Source organism: Amphiura filiformis, chromosome 6 (assembly GCF_039555335.1).
Source record: "Amphiura filiformis chromosome 6, Afil_fr2py, whole genome shotgun sequence".
Lineage (NCBI taxonomy): Eukaryota > Metazoa > Echinodermata > Ophiuroidea > Amphilepidida > Amphiuridae > Amphiura > Amphiura filiformis.
The window spans coordinates 57,031,448-57,051,097 of record NC_092633.1 but is presented as its reverse complement, the minus strand read 5'-3'; the positions used below and the strand labels follow the sequence as shown (position 1 = coordinate 57,051,097).

The 19,650-nt window shown below is 37.9% G+C and overlaps 2 protein-coding genes across 3 annotated transcripts in view; both read right to left on the bottom strand.

Annotated features, from left to right (window-relative positions):
* Positions 1-19,650, bottom strand: part of LOC140155698 (amine oxidase [flavin-containing] B-like) — a 48,783-nt gene that overhangs the window by 17,273 nt on the left and 11,860 nt on the right. Inside the window, 4 exon segments of the mRNA XM_072178630.1 lie at positions 12,688-12,829; positions 13,444-13,535; positions 14,561-14,665; positions 16,698-16,835. Coding sequence (XP_072034731.1) covers positions 12,688-12,829; positions 13,444-13,535; positions 14,561-14,665; positions 16,698-16,835 — 477 coding nt within the window.
* LOC140155699 (uncharacterized) lies at positions 1,715-12,342 on the bottom strand. Of its 2 annotated transcripts, none has more exons than XM_072178631.1 (6): positions 12,234-12,342; positions 10,074-10,327; positions 9,327-9,448; positions 8,233-8,262; positions 6,556-6,639; positions 1,715-5,301 (listed from the first exon to the last, which is right to left on the bottom strand). In XM_072178631.1, the coding sequence occupies exons 2-6, from the start codon at positions 10,129-10,131 to the stop codon at positions 5,047-5,049; spliced, it is 549 nt and encodes a 182-aa protein (XP_072034732.1). In that variant the 5' UTR covers positions 10,132-10,327; positions 12,234-12,342; the 3' UTR covers positions 1,715-5,046. The 2 variants fall into 2 exon arrangements, with proteins under 2 accessions (XP_072034732.1, XP_072034733.1); XM_072178632.1 differs by lacking the exon at positions 12,234-12,342 and adding an exon at positions 11,733-11,984.

Genomic DNA, 19,650 nt, shown 5'->3' with positions numbered 1-19,650 from the left:
TTCAAATTCAAAGGGGATGGAGCACTCATTAACAATCCTTGTCCCTTCACTAGTCCAAATTTCATGGCAATTTCAAATGCAAACTCTGCCATTAGCAGTTGTGGGAGCCGAGGGGGGGCACCCCAATATGCCTTTTTGCCAAAATTTCCTGAACAATAATAGTACCAAGGAGGAAGGTACCTTTGCAAGGACTAGGTTATGGGGTGTTTATAAAAATGGTACTATGGTACTATTTCGGTCCCCGAATTACTATGTCGGGGCCCCGAGTTACTAAGTCAGACCCTGAGATAGTTTTTTTCTTCCATGTCACTTTGGGGCTCCGTAAATCTCTCACCCAAAGACCTAATTTTAAACATTTTTCTCTCATCAAATGCCCTTAAGTTTAAGCTTGTCACCTATATAAGTGCTTCCCTGCCATGGTAGCCTATGGGATAAAAATCCAATTTATGAATGGTAAACAAAGCGGTGTGTATTGGCTTATCAATATTCAAAAGTAAGATCATCTGTAATAACCATTCCATTGAAATGCAACACAAAATTAAAGCTCAATTAACTACAGCAACATGTTATTTACTATTATTTATTGCACTAACTGACATTCAAAATGAAAAGTAATATTTCAGTCAATTGTCAATATTATTATGATTATCATAATATCATTAAAATCATTCCCTATTCATACATATATGGCACTTGAGTAACTTGAATGTACTTTCAATTTACAATGTTAAAACATTTCAAATTTATTGAAATAAATAAACATATCACCATAAAAACATACTGATATATATGGCACTTGAGTAACTTGGAATGTATTTACAATTTCAAATTTATTGGAATAAATAAACATAGCACCATTAAAAGTTTTAATAAAACATTGATATATAAGGCACTTGAGTAACATGTATTTCAATTTACAATGTTAAAACATTTCAAATTTATTGGAATAGATGAACATATTGATATAGATAAAGATATTGATATATAATTATGGTACTTGAGTAACTTGAATGTATTTTTAATTTACAATGTTAAAACACTTTAAATATATTGGAATAAGACCATTAAAATATAATATCAAAGACACACCTATATATAATTTTACAATATGCTCTGCAAATTTCCATTCAAAGTGTGTGGGCACTTGTTAGCATTCTGCAGTGAGGCTTTGAAATTACAATTTTAAAATGTTGGCAATGTTGCGGCGCAAAGAAGTCAATTGACATTTGATTTCATCGAATGCAGTGTGATAAATGCAATAGATGCTCTATATTTGTGCTCATTTGTAAATATCAATATGATCACAGATTTATGTATCATTCTATATGTGACATGATCTGGTCCATGGGGCCCAAAGGCAACAAATTTGAAATTGAGATAAAGGCAAAAATATGGAGTAAAAAACAATAAAATACATAAGAAAATAAACATTACAAAACTTCGTAACTTTAAAATAAAGTATGTTAGACCTTTGGTGTTTTCAGAATATGATAGCGACTCAATTTTCAAAATTGCTTCCTTTGGCCCCCATGGAGCAGATCATGTCACATATGGCCTATTCAGAGTCCTGACTCTTAGGGCAGATTTCTCGAAACATGGCTATTCTATTGGTCAGGCTTCCTAAGCCAACAGGCTTAAGCCCAATTAGGCCTTTATTCCAGTGCTTGGAATTTCACATTATACATCACCTAGAAAGATAAATCGGTGAAATGGATCCACAGTAGTAGAGCTAGCTTGCTGGCTTAGGAAGCGTGAATGTTACCCAACTAGCAAAGAGATGATGCATTAAAAGCCCCAAATATATACTGTATATTTTTTCTGTGTGTTCGTTAAAGCCATGATTTCTCTGTGATACGGAAAAACTCACAGAATTCGGGGTTTGCTCACGGAAATTTGAAAATGCCACAAAATAGTGAAAAACTGTGTAAAATGTCTACCATTCAACCATTAAACAATCCATTCTAGCATTAATTCTAGGCCTACGATGCAAGATTCTGACCGATACAGCTCTTATAATTGAATTAACAACATTTTTAATTATATAAGACAAATTACACTTTTAAAACATGCTTGTATTCACTTTTCAGTGCTGTATAATGTAACACGGAAAATCACGGAATCGTCCGATTTGTAACACAGAATTTAAATTTTGTAACACGGAAAAATCATGGCTTTAGTGTTCGTGTTTTGTGTTCATGTTTTGCCTACTTGCAAAAAAAAAAAAACGCTCAAGCTTTCACTTTTATTACATGTGTACAGTATATTCTAGAGTGCCTCACCCCTTAGGGGACGTGTCTTGTCTACAATGGAAATCATAGAAAGCAAAATAATACTTACTCAATTTGGTACACTCACGGAGCGCTTTCACTGAGTCAACCGGCATCTTCAGAGGATGTTATTTATCTTATAAGATTGTTGTTGATAGTGATGCAGTACTAGGACACCTCCGATGACGTCACAGATGTTGTACCAAATTGAGTAGCGTAGAAACTGTATTATTTTGCTTTCAATTTATGTTTACCGCTACGTATGAATATGCATCGTTAATGAAAATCATATTTATATTTTTTGGATGTGCTTTCAAATGTAGACAAAATACCTTGTATTAACTAAAATTGTTTTCTACATTTTTGTGCACAGTGCCCATCGCCATGGACGAGTTGTCATCGAGCAAACCAATGGACAACTGAAGATGAAATTTCCATGCTTGAGAAAGGGATTGTGCATTGCGCCCGAACGTGCATGTAATGTTATTGTAGCCTGTGTAGTGCTATTTAACATCTCGAAGACAATCAGAGACCCATACCTTGGGAGACAGCACCGAATTGTGGAAGTTGAAATTCCGGGTATGAGGGTCCAGCCAACATCCCAGGAAACATTGCCAGGCAACGTGTTACGGATCTTATCCACCCACAATGAATAGGAACAATAATAAAATCTCAATGTCCAAGTTTGGTACATCTTATTCTCCATAGATTCATACATAAAGGTATATGAAATGTCCAAATTCTTAGTCAAAGAAAAAATTACATGGCCTCTTTTTGAATCATTGCGCATAGCACTGCTTTGTTTGCCTCTATTATTACATCTGATGTTCAACAACTCTTCCTACACTTTTGTATACAAGCCAACCATTGGGCTATTCCAGAAAATAAGTGCACACCCCCTATAGAGGAGTAACTTTTCAATCAAAGAAATGTCTGGATTTCCCGGTCTGCTTCCTGAAAACGACTGGAATTCCAGTTGCAAATGTCACTTGAAAAAGCATGGAAATCCAATAAAATGAAGGAAAAATTATGGAAATATCCAAAATGAGCTTTCAAATTGAGGATTTCTGCTTTTAACTATTTTTCTGCTGGATTTTTTGCCTTTGGACACTTTAAAAGTCTGGATTTCGAACTCCTCTATAGGGGTGTGCATCTATTTTCTGGAATAGCCCATTGTTAATCCGTGATGAATCCACACTTTTACAGTAAAGTAAGCATAGGAATCTGTGTGCGTATCACGCTTACAAGTTGAATTCAGTATTTTGGAAGTATCGGATAAAGATTGCAGTTTTATTCAGTTTTATTGCTGATATCAACAGAAATCACTGATCTTTTTTAAGGCTGACTGTCAATGATTAACTGACATTCCTCATGATTATTATGTGAATTATACGATCTTTAGCTTGTTTTCATTGTTAAAAGGGATTCAATTATATTTCACCGTTGTTCATCACCGATTAACAACTCGCGTCCGGCGCATCTGCATGGTTTATTTCGCTGAAAGCTGCCATCGCGAAGTAAATGATGCGGACGCATCGTTGTTAATCGGTGATGAACAACGGTGACGGTGAAACATGATTGAGTCCCTAAATATACTTGGATTCAAAGATTACTTTGAATGGTATATCCATAATGTCAGCAAGCCATTATGAATATGAAAAAGTATAATTTATATAAAACAATGTCAGAATGCTGTAAATCAGAGAAGTAGACTAAGATATATTGATATCAAGAAATCAAAGAGATAATATTCTAAGAGTACTGATAAGCTTGAATGTTACAAAGGTTTTCAAAACACATGTTTTTGGCACAACATGTTATATGCAGATTGCAAGCTGTGTGCATAGCGAAATAATGTGGAGGTACACTCTTTTACTCCATGAGTGATACGCAAACACATCAGACTATATCACAGAATTAGAGAAGGAAAACCGCGGGACTCCCTATATTGCCACGTACAATCGCGCTGTCAGCTATGGGGAGAAAATTGGGGTATTCTGGTCTTTGCCAGCGGTGCGTGGAGACAAACAAAAACAATTCTGCGTCTCTTCCATCCTTAGGGTCTTGGTATCGTGTGCAGGTCGCATCAAGTGCGTCTCTCAATTTCGCCCACGATCCATGTCGCTCTTGCATGACAACGATTGCCTCGAGTGCATTCCGAGGGAAAATGATTACCCCAATTCTTGCTCCATACCTGTATCAAGATGGTGGTCGAGTCCCGGTTCTCCTTCTCTAATTCTGTGGACTACAGTCTGTCCTCAAGTACAAACCTAATCTGTGGCATCAGGGGTCGATGCTTCGTGTCACACGCACTACATGTTAAAAAACGCACCGCGAAAAGAGCATGGTGCGGTCGGCAAGTACAAATCGTGCAGAAGTTAAGCGCCCAAAGAAGCATTTACACACATTACACTGAAATAATTAGAGAATAAAGGTATTGTTTTTAGCCGCTGGAGTGCATTTATCGTCTCATATAACACGGGCGACATCATTATTTTAAGCCAAGTTGTTTTACGCAAAAAAAATAATTATGTCGCGTGTTATATGAGACGATAGATGCACAACAGCAGCTAAAAACACTACCTATATTCTCATTCTTAAACACTTCAATTCAAATAAATATATTAATCAGAAGTATACCAAATTATAAATTAAAATAAAATGTATTTTGTACAGGAAGCCTGTTGAGCATGATGCAACCCTGAAAAGCTTATGCCATAACAATCAGCTATTTATTTTCAATCAAATACAGACTGATCATTAGAATACGGTAATGGTTCTACTGCTCAGTCTGCATTTGATTGAAAAGATCAAGGGCTGTTTCTTGCGGCAACCGCTTCTTCAGGGTGGCATCAATGCTCAGCAAAGCCCCCAGGATACCCTCCTGAACCTCTAGCTTCCTCTTCTCAACTTCTTGAATTTCTCTGTTCATCTCTAATAAGGTGACCCCCTCGTCTTTCTTCTTTGAAATATTCTTCTGCTTCTTCTTCTTCTTCTTTTTCGTCTCTAAATCTACATACTGTGATGACTGTGACTGCAAGTAAGAAAAGTAAATTGCATGGTATGATTATATTAGTGCTGTTGTCAACATCTGTATTTTAATTATTCTAAATGAAAAATAATCTTGACAACAGCACAAATTATTACACATACATGACATGATCAAGGTGAATGAGTCACATGTCGGCAGTTTTCAATTAGAAATTTTTTACATCATGTTCTGGCAGTTTATAAATACAACATTTTGATGCAAACCCCGTCAAAATCGGTCATCTGGTTACCAAGTTATGAGCAATTTACCATTGGCTGATAACAATATAAAACAAAAGAATTTGAATACTGTTTTTGCTAATATCTCAAAAACAATATTAGCGACATCCGACTCATTCCTCTTGATCATGTCATAATTATAATCAGTAATCACAACATCATCTTTTATAGGAGTGTAAACAGAGTGTGCATAAGTTGTGTATGCCTTTTTCCTGTGGTTCTTCATTATATGAGTAAACAATTTCAATGTATTTACCATGTCAACTGTAAAATAATGGTATTAAAGGTTTTGATCACTAAAATGATCAATTATATGAAGAAATTGGTTAGCCTATTAATAACTTTCAATTGTCCATTACTTTACCTTTGTCACAAACTTGAATTTATAGAATAGAATATCAAAGGAACATATTGCTGTATTAAATAAGGGAACATGTTACATAATCAAAAATTGTGACACTTGTGACACATGGCAAAATATTATAAGGACTAGTAACCACAGAATTTAAACCAGAGGACTCGCAATTAGCCGTTTGCACGGTCACCTTAAAACAAGGTTCTACCTGCAAAGTGTGTGTTATGTGTACCCATGCCTCATGGAAAAACAGTGGCATGATCGAAAGGGAATTTTATTGTGCCTATGCCTGTCAAACACATCTTTTAATTTCAACATACCCTTCGTTTCGGAAGCAAGATGGTGGATGATCCGCGCAAAGGGCGAATACCGCCACATAAAGAGCGGTCAGTTACGGGGAAAAATTGAGAGTAGGCTTATTTGCGTCCTTGCTGACCATATGCGTAAACAAACAAAAGAATTCTGCGTAATTATCACACATTGCGTTGCTCGTTAGACGCAGGCAGTGCGCCGTGCCATGAGGGGTATCAAGTACTGCGCATAAGCACAGATTTGTTTCGAGTGAATTTTGAGCAAAACACAAACCAAATTTGCCCCATGCATGTATCAAGATGGCGTTTGAGTCCTGAGTCCTGGTTCTCTGGATTTGATTTTGAAACTCACCTCAGCTTCTGTTGAATCGTATTTGACCACTCTCATTCTTTTCCTAGTAATTTCAGTTGATGGACCTGCTCTGTACTCAAGTACCTGTGAAGTGTATAATATGTTGATTTATTAGTATGTTTATTTCTCTAAAGTATTTATCTTAATCAGTCGTGCATACAAAAAAATCCAAATAATGAGATCAAAGTTGCCCATTCACAGTCTTTAACATTTCCTTCCTCTTTTTCGTTAGTCTACTTATCCTTTGCTCTGTGAAGAAGTGGTACAAAAATCCAATCCATCTACAAGTTATTATTTCTTATTTAACCCTAACTGTACCAAATATAAAAAACACCTCAATACACAAAGCATATAGGCACAAGCAAGGTATCCCACATGATGCGACTACATCATCATGCGAACAGTCATATGGCCACAGATGGTTTGGCTGGCCAAGACAGAGACAGGGTGGGGCAGGGTAGGGCCATGCAGGTGTCTGGCACCTGAGGGGTAATGTTATTTCGATTCAGAAAATGAATCAGTGGGTTGTGGCGACCAGGGCTACGGATCAATTTAGAGCAATGATTTAACCTAATCTAAGGCACTTGAAACTTGATATCGAGTTTAGCGTCCCTTTTTTTCAGCTCATAATGAGGCAACTATTTCATTATTCATTATTCATTATTTTCAAGGTTTCATTATACGCGGCCTTTTACCAATGCTTATGCACTTTTGTTCATTCTATAAATTGGGTCCCAAATGTCACGAATACACATAAACGTTTATAAAAGTATAATTATCTTGCTTTTTGTTTAAATCAAGTTTTAAAACAAACACAACGTATTCCAAAGTATATCAGTCTTCTTCACTCCAATTTGTACTAATCTCTCTGTATACATTTGAGGATTGGGGGAAAATGGGGGGTTGACTCATTTATACAAAAATAATAATCATGCGCAACATTGAAATAAATATTATTGGCACCAATTTGTTAAAAATAGGTCTTGTATAGGCCTATATAGTATCTCCTATCTTGAATTATAAACATAAACAATGTCCATGGATAGGTTAAGTTCACTTCTGTACCTTGATATCCCAAAGGTATAATTGAAATAATTGGATAGAGCAAGGGTCAAAAATCTGTATATTTTTAATGCTCAAATATTTAGATGGATTCTGCCACTAGTTATCAAGGTATTCTATAGTTTTTGAAGGGGTTTAAAAATTTTGCACAACAAATTTTCTTTCTGGTTTAGTAGTAATTTGCACAATAATGAATTATTTTCAGATTTCACATCTCAAACGGCGCACAAAATTCATAACGCGGGCGGCGGACGCTAAACTCATAATCAAGTTTCAAGTGCCTAATGCTGGTTTCATACTTTCCGCTGCTTGCCGCTGAGCGGTGTGATGTATTTTGTTCTCATATGTCAGAGTGGTACTGCTCTGAGTTTACTTGAATTCAACTCCCAGCAATGCTACCAACACGTATGAGCATACACAGTGGTAATAATTACAGTAACTCAATTTTCAAAAATGCCTCCTTTGGCCCCCATGGACCAGATCCTGTCACATATGGGACTATATTCATTTATTTGCCCATCATCTGAAAACCACACATAAACCAAGTCCATGAAACTAACCGGGGAAACTAATAGCTATTAAAAAGACAGGTAGGGAAGTGCATGTTAAACTTACATTGTCAATCTCTTGATCTTCAGGCAGAGTCTGATGGTAAAATAAAAAAAGAGGATTGGTAAAGATGCATAGATAAATAAATAAATAATATGATAATTTTTTTACTTTCAGTTGGCTCAATCGGTAAGGCGTTACTAGACTATGTGGTGAGTGTTTTATAGAGGGTGTGAGTTTGAGCCTCTGCAGTGTCTATTTCTATACTCATGGAGAATTGAGTGGGTATAGGGTGTTGGTCTGACACGCCGCTAGTCTGACATGCTGCTAGTCTGACATGCCGCTAGTCCAAATTTGAAACCAAATGGGCTAGTCCGCAACTAAATATCCCTGCACTAGTCCGAATCTGTAAAACAAACCTTTAGTCCAACCGAGCTAGTCCGAATCAAAAACACTGCGCTGGTCCGAAACTGAAAACCGTTGCTCCAGTCGGAATCTAAAAACACGCTAGTCTGAATCTGATAAACACTGCACTAATTTAGGAAACACTGCGCAGTGTTTTTCAAATTCGGACAAACGTAATGATTTTAAAATTCAGACTAACGCAGAATTTTTCAGATCTGAGCTGTGGTTTTCAGATTCAGACAAGCTGCGTGTCGGACTGTTGCAGTGGTTTGTTTTTCATTTTCAGACTGACGCACCCCTAAGTATAGGGGACTTTGTGAAAATTGGACTAGCGGCGTGTTACTGCAGATTTTCACAGATTACCTGTACAAAACTCAGGGTGGGATCTGATCCTGGCTGCGATGTTTATTATCAAAATACTGTTGAGCTTCTGTGCCCAACCCCTATTACTTTTGATGACCAACTTGGATCACTGTTGACTCAACTGGTCTAACCGTAACAACACATGCTCTGATATGAACTGATTAAACCATTACTGCGTAACACAACTGAATGTCTCCTGTGTATTATTTCAAGCCTAAAGCCTTCACAATACACATATTGACTGAAAAGGGTACTCCCCAGAATAATATTAAATAAATTATAAGGTGTGTCTTAACTCAACTGTCTTTGCTGTATGGATAATGTGAATTAATTTGTAAATTGTTAACCTCATATGAAGGTCAATTGTTTTCGACTTCATATAAATAATTTACCTCTATTTGTGGTATGGTTTCACATGTGCCTCTTGCGGGTACAACACCCTCTGTCACCTCATCAGGCAAAGCGTTTAATACTGCCTGCAGTCCCTTATTCTCCGCCGGCTGCTTCCCCCCTCCTAAAATAAAAAAAACCATTTATTGAATAAATGACTAGCTTATATGGAGACAAGAGATTCATAATTGACCGTTAAATATACGATTGAACATATTCAAAATGATAGGAGTAGGCCTAATGGAAACTATTTTGTTTGTGGTTTTACAATGTAAACAAGTGGATATTCTGAATCTCATCGTGATCTAATGTTGTAAATGTTCCAAAACATTGATGGCTGTCATTTGTCTTTTGGAAGCAGAGAACCCAAATATATAAGTGAATAGAGTAACCTCTCTGATGACCAAACAATTTCATGATCCCTCTTATGCTATTCCACATACACATTCCACATACACATGTATTTCTACTGGCCCTTTGATACTAAAAAACAGAATCTATCAAACCGTTCCATCACATCTGTTTCTTCGTAATTACCATGGCAACACACTACCCCTATATTTTATTTTGATCAAGTCTCACGGTAGTGCCTTAGACTGTTGTTTCTTTTTAACAAGTAGAAATATCGTAAATCCAAACAGCTAAATGGAAATGGAGTAACATGTTTTTCAAATTGCCAAGTATTTTTGGCTTTGGCCTTATACTAATACTATACACTGTTTTTGTTTAAGTTTTTTTTTTTTACATACCTGTTACATTTGCTCCTATTCTGTTTCTTCTGTATTGCTTACGCTCGAAATGCCACATCTGCCCACTTCTTTCTCACCACCTCCCACGTCCTGCTGTACCCTGCTGACCCTAACACCTCTGATATCGCCTTCCAAGCTTTCCTCTTCTTCACTTCCACCCCCGCACCCCCTGCACTCCCAAATAACTCCCCCGTTTTGTCCTTCACACACGCCGCCAATATCAGCACCTCCTCCTCTTCCCATTTTGGCTGTCTCTGGAAAAACAAATATTTGGTTGGATATGTGACTGTGAGTGATACATGGTATAGTTTGTAATCTAATATTTTTAACAACACTGAGTGTACCCGGGACGTAATAGAAGAGTACTCACAACTGTGCCGGGTCGTATGCGGGGGAAAACACTCGTCTGTTCTAGCGATTTACCCGGGGAATACACGTTTCTCGATAATTTAGTTTTGGGCTCGTGAAATACGTACGATCGCCATTTGGTTCATTTCCTATCAAAATAGGAGCACCGATTCACATGGTTTTATTTTTCAGACAGTGGCAGACAAGCAGACAACACAGCCAGGGTTGCCATAGTAGGCCTACGATTTTTCTGTATTTCGTACGGAAATGGTCAAGAATACTGGAGTACGGATAATGAATTTTTGTCCTAAAGTATGTTTTTCAAAAAGTTCGATATGCATTAAAAATATTAAAGGCTCTTCAGAGATTTTTACTGCTCGTATTTGGCGAAATACAGACCTGCACTGTCCCCCAGTCCCGCATTCCATGCAAAGTTTTAAAAAAACGGGACGTGCCATATTTCCGTCATTAATGAAAAATATTAATGTGCATGTACGATCCGAAAACAATGTCGGAAACCGATCTTATAGGCCTAATCTCGGTGCCCGCTTTTTTACGTGACGTAGGGCATTCATGGCCCTAGTGAGGAAGGAACAGGGCCATGATGTTTCGGGCTACATGTTATAATGAAAAATATTAATGTGCAATTGTGCATGCACAATTTCATTTCTATACAATGTACAGACAATTTAAGTACCGTAGTGTTAAAAATATTTTCATCATCAACGATAGACACAATGGAATGCGGTGCGAAGAACTATGGCGATCGGCAAGTTGATGATGTTCTTGCTCGACGCAATCAGGAGATTGAGAGCCTGTCCCGGCCCGGCCCATTAGGGCCAGGGAGTATGTGGGGACTTCGAACATGGTGCTAGGGGCCCGGGGCTAGGGGGTGGGGACTTGACCGGGGATGTACCCCGGGATGTACACGGAAATAGTGCCCCGCCCTGCAGGGACTAAGTCGGGACTGTAACATGATTGTAACAGTTTCCAAAATTACATCCCCGGGTAGGTCCCCACTCCCTGGGGGAAGGGACTGCAATTGATTTGTGCATAAGTATACAGTGTTATTTACATGTTTATTTACAGACTACATTCTGATACGAAAGGACACTAGCTACAAATGCGAGGGCATCGGTGAGCAAATTCGTAGCTAGTGTTTCTCGAGCAAGTCCTATCCTTTAACATAATACTGACATTTATACTGGGGCCCAAATACATGCTGCGCTAAATATTTAGGTCTGTTTTGGAAAAGAAGTTTCTCCCTTCTTCATCGGCCCATAAAATATGTTATATAAACTCAACACCTACATCATGTCTAATATGTAGCTTTCAACTTCAAGCTTTCCATACGCTGTTGTAGAAACTTCATTGCATTTTTTGTTTTCTTGTAAAAGCAATTATTTCAGGAGCACTTTTTCGTCCCGTTAAATATTTCAAGGAGAAAGTTGTCGAGAGAAGGGGGGTCAGAGCCTTCAAGTCAAAGGTCAAATTAGTCAACACATGGTGGCGTGTTCACAAATTTACACCTTGGGATGTGCCAGAGCAGCATCGACATGATTTTGATTTTGATAATGTCATAATGCATGAATGTAATAAAGATTACTGAGTTACAGTTACTGGAACTAATTCATGCATTGGATTATGTGTAAAACTGTATTGACACGATGATTGCCACTTGGACATACATGAATTAAGCTCACACTACAAGAAACTACTTAATTTAACCTTTGCAAACGAATTCCCTAGTTCCACCCCTTTCGTGCTTGCTTTTTACAATAAAAACAAATACTTTAAAGCTTCATTTCCTACCTTGTTTTGCTTTATTTTGCTGCCGGTTACCGCAATAACCTCCGGTTGACTGTCCGCCATCTTGGTTTGTTGTTAGCGATAGGCTCGTTCATCAAAATTGTTTGTCATCGCAATCGCAAAACTTCGCGATGACTTTTGTGAAAGGTAAAGTCATCGCTATCGCCGCCGCGATGGATATTTAGCGATGAACGGCTTTAGCGATGATCGCCAAATTTTACGTTAGTGAAATAGGCCCCAGAATATACAAACTGGCTAATAATATTGTCACCATGGATTGTTTCCAAGATTCACAGATATTATGATAGATATTGTGTACATGTGCATGGTGTGATTTGCTATTTGGCCAGGTAGCATTTAGCAATAGTATTAAGTATTAAAAATGAAAAGAAAACTCGCATTAAGGTTGTCAGACCACTTGTACCGGGAAACAATGTGTACTTTAGCCTTAGCATACCTGTCCTCCATTATCTGTCATGAGAATACGATAGAATCCCCCGCATTGCTTGATGTACCACAGGAAATACAACATAGACAGCTCATGTGGCTCCATGGTTACCAAAAGGTTGCATTCTTGCCTCATAAAATTATATGTAGATCTGAAAATGGTGAGAGAAGAAACAATATACAAGGGCTATTTTTTAGTGTACCTGTCCTCCATTATCTGATGAAAGAACACGATAGAATCCACCGCATTGCTTGATGTACCAAAGGAGAAAAAGCATTGACACCTCATGCGGCTCCATGGTAACCAAAACTTGGCATTCCATTCTCGCAAAATTATACATAGATCTGAAAATGGTGAGAGAAGAAAGGAAAAAGCTCAAGGGATTACTTTTTGGAGAACAAAAGTATTGTTTTGAGACTCACCTGTGTCTCTATCCCCTGATATAATACACAGATAGCATTATTTAAAGTTGATCAACTTGATGTGCCACCTCGTTGCCAAGTTTTGGTTATCATGGAGCCACATGAGGCATCAAAGAACCAACGTGTCTGTAGACATTTTACACACCTCTGGTGTGTGTGGTATGTCTTTGTGATTCAATGTGGGGAAATTTCACTGGTTTCCTCATCAGTGGTGTGGATGCGGTGTGGATGTTATGTGAATACTCACTATTTCCAGACATTTTACACACCACTTGTGTGATCAGTCTTTGCAATTCAATGTGGGGAAATCTCATTGTGGTGTGGATGTTATTTGAATACTCACTGTGTCCAGATATTTTTGTCCATCCATTCTCTGACAGTCATTTCATCTAACTGTTTTGCATTTGGTGCATCCCATGGTGCTTCTACAGGAATCTGCAAATCAACAACACAAAGCATCAACACCTGCAATCAACACCTCTGCTCTTAGTATCTGTAACCAGGGTGGATCCAGGAGGAGCCTGGGCCCCTTCCCCTCCTATAAAAAGTTGACAATTTGTTTGTCAATTCTGACCCCCATTTTTGGAGAGAAAAAACCCCGAAAATGATCAATAGATTCGCATTTGACGTATCGCGTGTACTGTGTAGCCCCCTGGATCCGCCCATCTGTAACCAAGTAAATAATGACATATGGGGGTGTAGAGTACTGTTCATATATGGATGACGGCTGGTACCTACATCAGAGAAAAGAAATATGATGTACACAATCGAGCCAACTTTATTTATTGAATGTACAATAAATAGTAAGAATATTTTCATGAGGTGAAATAGGGCCAGTTACAAAACCTCTTTCTGGACTTTCCAAATTTAAGGTCGTTATTCTTTTGTACAGTAAAAACTTTTTTCCCTGATTTTCAAAATTTGGTAGAGGACAACCAAACAATTTTATTTTTGGCCTTATCTACCAAATCTAAGGTCTGTATGCACAAAAAAAAATAGACCTGGTTTAACTATGAAGGTTAGACTTATGAAGCGATCGTTTTACTCATGTCTTTTCCTCCTTTACTCCTAGCAAAGTCCAAAAGTTAAGCTGCAGCCATGTAATATTAATCTACATGTATTTGCCCTTAACAGGTCTTAAATGATATAGAATAAGGTATGTAAATGCAAAGAGTTCCTTCTCCAGAGCACTAATCTCTATAGTTAGACCTGTGCATGCAGATATAAATGTACCAGCAGCCATGCTAACCCTAATAACCAAAACCTTGCACCAAAACTACGCCTCTAGTAAATAGTAAATAGCTTGCCAAAAGCAAGCCATGATAGGAGGAAAGTCCTCAACCACCACAAAATATTGTCAGCCAGGATTATTTTATAGGCCTAGCATTTGGTATCAATTGGTTTTTGTCTAAAGTGGAAAATTGTAGGTTGGCTTTGGAGTAAAGCTACCCTGGACTTACAGTTTCTCCGATGCGGTCCCATTCTCTGATGCAATGGTTGAGGTCAAGGTTCACCAGTGGATTCCAAAATGATGGCATGTCTTTAAATAACACCCTCTTCTTTTTCTGTTGAATTAATGTTAAGAACAAACTTTTAATTCTTTACTCTATATCTGCTACAGCAACTTGATATTTTGAAACACAACCTGTGTACATGATATAATACACAGTGGTGCACCCATGTAAAAACTTGGCACTAATATAAACCCTTCTACATGTATTGTATAACTAGAGCGGTTACCGCACCATAGCTGAAGAACCATGGTGGGGCTTTGGCAGTATATTGTGGCATACCACCGTCACCAGTGGGGGGGGGGGGGAAGTCAAACTTTCATGGGATTTTGAGATATCAAAAAGGACCCAATTAGAATATTGACCCAGGTCTTTTGAAGAGTGTCACCACTGGTTGGGAAATTATTTTTTTTTATTTTCTTTACTTAAAAAAACCTCTTTTATTTTACACCACTTGGGGATTCTTTTTTATTATATTCTGTACTTTGTGCGGTGTTCAATCAAAAAAGAGGAAAGTAATGACTCCTATACTTTTGTACAGGGGAGAAAACTCAAAAGGAGGAATTCCTCTAATCAGAAGAAGAATCTCATCACTGTTTACTTTTTTCTCTTTCATTTGACAACATTCGGGGGATAATACCTTTGTGGTATTTTGAGATATGAAAAGGACCCAGAATATGAATATTGACACAGGTCTTATATATGATGAGTGTCACCCCTGGCGGGGAAATTATATTTATTACATTCTTCCTCAGATTAATAAGTAAACAGATTGGAATTTTCTATGCCTATGCCCTCTAAGCGTACTCAAATTCAGCTGACGCCGGTACAGCGTTCAGACCTGGCGACACCACGCAAAGTTTCATATGTGTACACTCGCGCTATTTTTGAGTTTGCTCACGCGGTACCTGACTTAGCATCGATCCCCATGGGCAACATACCAAGTTTCCACAGTATGCATTCTTCGCTCTCTTAACTTTCATTTGACACCACTGGGGGGATATGAAAAGGACCCATATGAACACTGACCCGGGTCTTATGATGAATGTCACTCCGGGTGGGGAAATACTTTTATTATATTCTTTACATTTTTCTCTTTCATTTGACACAACTGTGGTATTTCGAGATATGTCCATTTCAGACCAAAAGGTTAGTCAGTAAGTAAATAACATAAACTTATATAGGCTGACACCATTTCATGGTTCAGCAAAAACATCCAAAATCAGCTTATTTTGGCAGATCATGCCTCTGTATAAAGTACACCAGGGGGGTACTAAAATCTGGGTTGGGTAGGATGTACTGCTCAGCTCAGAATTTTCAAGAAATTTGAACCCATTGCTACACCAAAATCTCACCAGCCATGTTTAATGTCTATTCAGAGATCATCATGAGAAATGCAATCACTGAACAACACAATGGTATCAGCATTGGTGGAGTGAACGACAAGCACGACACGATGGCCACTTCGCGCCATTATTTCGATTTTTTACATCACCCTGACTGGCCCCCCACTTTCAAAATTGTTCTGCCGCCCCTGAACACACCAATGAATGGGTCCTTGCCCAGATTGATCCAAAAGAAAGACTCCTGACAACAGCGAGAAAACACAAGCTACAGTACTTTGGTCACGTAGCAAGAGGCAGTGCAGGAAATCTTGCTAGAACCCTGTTGCAAGGAAAAACACAAGGTAACCGAGGCAGAGGACGTACACTTACATCATTGGAATCAAACATCAAATCCTGGACGGGAATGACCACATACACTGCGACCCAAGCCGTACAAGACAGATGCAAATGGAGGCTCATCACAAGACTGGCTGCAACCCACCCCCATGATGAGGATGGTACCTGAGGTGAGGGAGGCTTCACCAGAAGTCAAATTTTCGGCCAAATTTAATGCTTTATTTCAGTTTTTACAACTCTTTCCAATTTTTTGGCATCTTTGGGCAAGCTTGGCTACAGTTCTGCAGAATTGTGCTATTTTTTGGGAACATTAAAATAAATATATACCAAAATTGGCCTATAACAAAACTCTGTATGATTGTTTTTTCAGTAATAACAATAATGTTTTTGGATTCAATACTTACACTATCCAGCCAAACTAAACGTTCATCTTCATTAATCTTGTAGTTCTTCACACCCAACTCTTTTGCCATACGAAGAAGTCGGTCCTGGGTTGGACCCACATAAGAACCACCAACATCTACATATCCAATTGATGGATCCTAGTACATGGAAAACAACAAAATTAAAATTAAAGGGACGCTCAACTTGAACAAAAGCTAACACTTCTTCCCTAAATACACTTTTCGTTATTAGGTCAACAGATAACGCAATTTAATGTTATAGCAAGGTGAATGTGGTAAATCTGTTGAAAACTAACTATCCAAGCACATTTTTTGACCAAAATGTGGTTTTAAAAGTCAAAACCTCAAGCATGTCAAGTGTTTTCAAATTTTATGTCATTAAATGGAAAAGCACACTTATATTGTCCATACACTAGCATCATTAGAATGAGCAATGGCCAATTCTCTTTAAATTGCAAATTTTGCGCAAAAAGTTACTATTTTTGCCTGTTTTGTCATACGCTTGTAAATTCAATGAACTATGACTTTGCTAAAGAGCGCTTACAAATTGATATTGGGGCTGATTTTGAAAAAGTTGACTTTTTTTTCTTCAAAATTTGGACCTTTATTGACCAAAAATGCATAAAAAACCCCAAAGTTTTTGGCTCGCTATGCTCGCAAATGGGACTCTTTGGCCCTTTGGCGATGGGGGGGGGAATCCAAAACCAAACTTGAATACCCCCTAAGTAATAGGCCTTACAATTTTTTCTTGAAATGATAATGAAGACTTGGTGGGTTCACTAGTAAGCTCCTAGCAATGCATGATACCTATCTTATGAATGTGAATATTAAATACATACAAATTGAATTGACTGTGGGTTTCTACCATGTGTTTAAATAACTGTTTCTGATATTTACTGGTTCAAAATATCAAGGCCATTATCATGATTACTATGCAAATATGGACAGAGTAGTCTGTATCCATGATGCAAATAGACCTTCAATTATTGGCACAGTAAAAAAATGGAGCAAAGTCTGGGAATCGTGTAGGCCTACTACTTCATGGATATAAAACTAGTAGTCATGTTTTTAACCAGTTAAAATTAAATTTTAACATGACATTGCTGTCACTGATTTATTTTATTTTATTTTCATACAATTTCATACACATTCTTTGATTACCGCATACGCTTTGCACTGGCATGTGGCTAGAAATGTGCAAAAAACAAAAAGCACTTTTTGCGCATGCATTTGTAGGTAATAAGTTGGTAGTAAGATGGCGGATCAGTGCTAAGGCTCATAGGGACCGATAGTTATTTACGGCAGTGGGGGAATGGGCGTTTTGGATAAAAATATCAACAAAAAAAATTTTCTCCATTTAAAACTTAACAATCCCCCTCCTGGTTCAACAAAAAAATTTGCGTTCCCCCTCAAGACCCAACAAATTTCAGGTTCCCCCCTCAAAATGCCCATCCCCCCCTGTTGTAAATAACGATCGCTCACTGTACTTGTTAAAAATACTGACAATATGAATATTGTAATGCTACCTACATACTCATATTTCACCCAAGAGTTTCAATCCTGCCGTTTCCACTCCATTGGAGTTGAGTTAGCTCTGAAAATACCTGAGAATTTAACTCTTTTACTTTAATAACCTTCTTTTGTTGAAGAAGAAAACAAAAGGAAATATCATGCAAATGTTACCATTTTTCACAAAGACATCACATAGGTTCATTTTTAGATGCTGTTCATTATGTCAATTTGGTTCATTATGAAATGACACATTTTTCCCAATAGAAAAATCAATGACAATATCCTCTAAGCAAAATATATCCATAAACTGTAAAGAAGGAAATTTTTGGGGGACATTAATTTTCACGCTTTTTGCACTCAACACAACGAACGTGAAAATAAAAACATGCAAATATTTTCTTTTATGTATATCAGTCTAGACTACCAAAAAACCTCAAAATCGCAAAATTTAAAAACCAGCAAACTAATTCAAATTTGGCAAAAAAATTACTTGCGTGAAAATTACAAAATTTACAGTTGGAGCAAATAGGATGAGAGAAAGTTGACTGCAGGGGCTAGACACTCATGTGAATGCAAGGAAATCAGTTCTGCCCTCCTAAGTATAGACAAGGCAGTATCTGTATACAAACTATACAGCAAAATACTGCCTTTTGACTTGGTTTTTTGATCAATCTGCTCCCAGAATAAAAATGCAGTATCTGAAGGTTGTTGCAAAATAAAAAAAAAGAAAAAAGAAAAAAAAGATACTATAGCTGCAGTGTTTTTACTTCGATATTTGATATATTTGAATGTTTTGAATCAGTCTGCATAACATGCGCATATTTTGGGGGCGCCAGCCCCACGGGGTAAAAGCAGGGGGCGGCAAAAATGAAGGGGCGGCGGAAGAAGAAGGGGCGGCAAAAACAGGGGCGGCAAAAACGAAGGGGCGGCAAAAAGAATTAGTAAATAAAAAAGGGCGGAAAAATTTCATAAAGCATAAAATTTTTTGATAAAATGGTACTATACATCCAAATGTGCTGCTTTTATAGGGCGCTAGCGCCTGAAACCCTTTTTTTTAATGCTTGGTTGGTCTAAAAATGTCCAAAATTTGGGAAGAAGGTCCACTTTTCACAAAATTGCCCCTCTCCTCAGTGTTCTAGAAAAAAAAGTCCACTTTTCAAAATCCGCACCTCTGAAAAAAAAACCCTGCGAACCTGCGAACAGGCATGGTCTGCACCAGGCCCGTCGGAAGCAAAATAAAAGTGGTACGGCCCACTTTGGGGGGGTCTGGGGGTTACCCCAGCGGGGTTTGAAGGGGCAGAGCCCCTCATGGGGGTTCAAGGGGGCGAAGCCCCATGGAAGCTGAAGGACTTTGGAAAATGAAAAATATAATTTCAACGGTAAGTTAATATGACTAAACTCCAAAACTAGGACATTCAAAATAAAAATGATCAAGCATAAA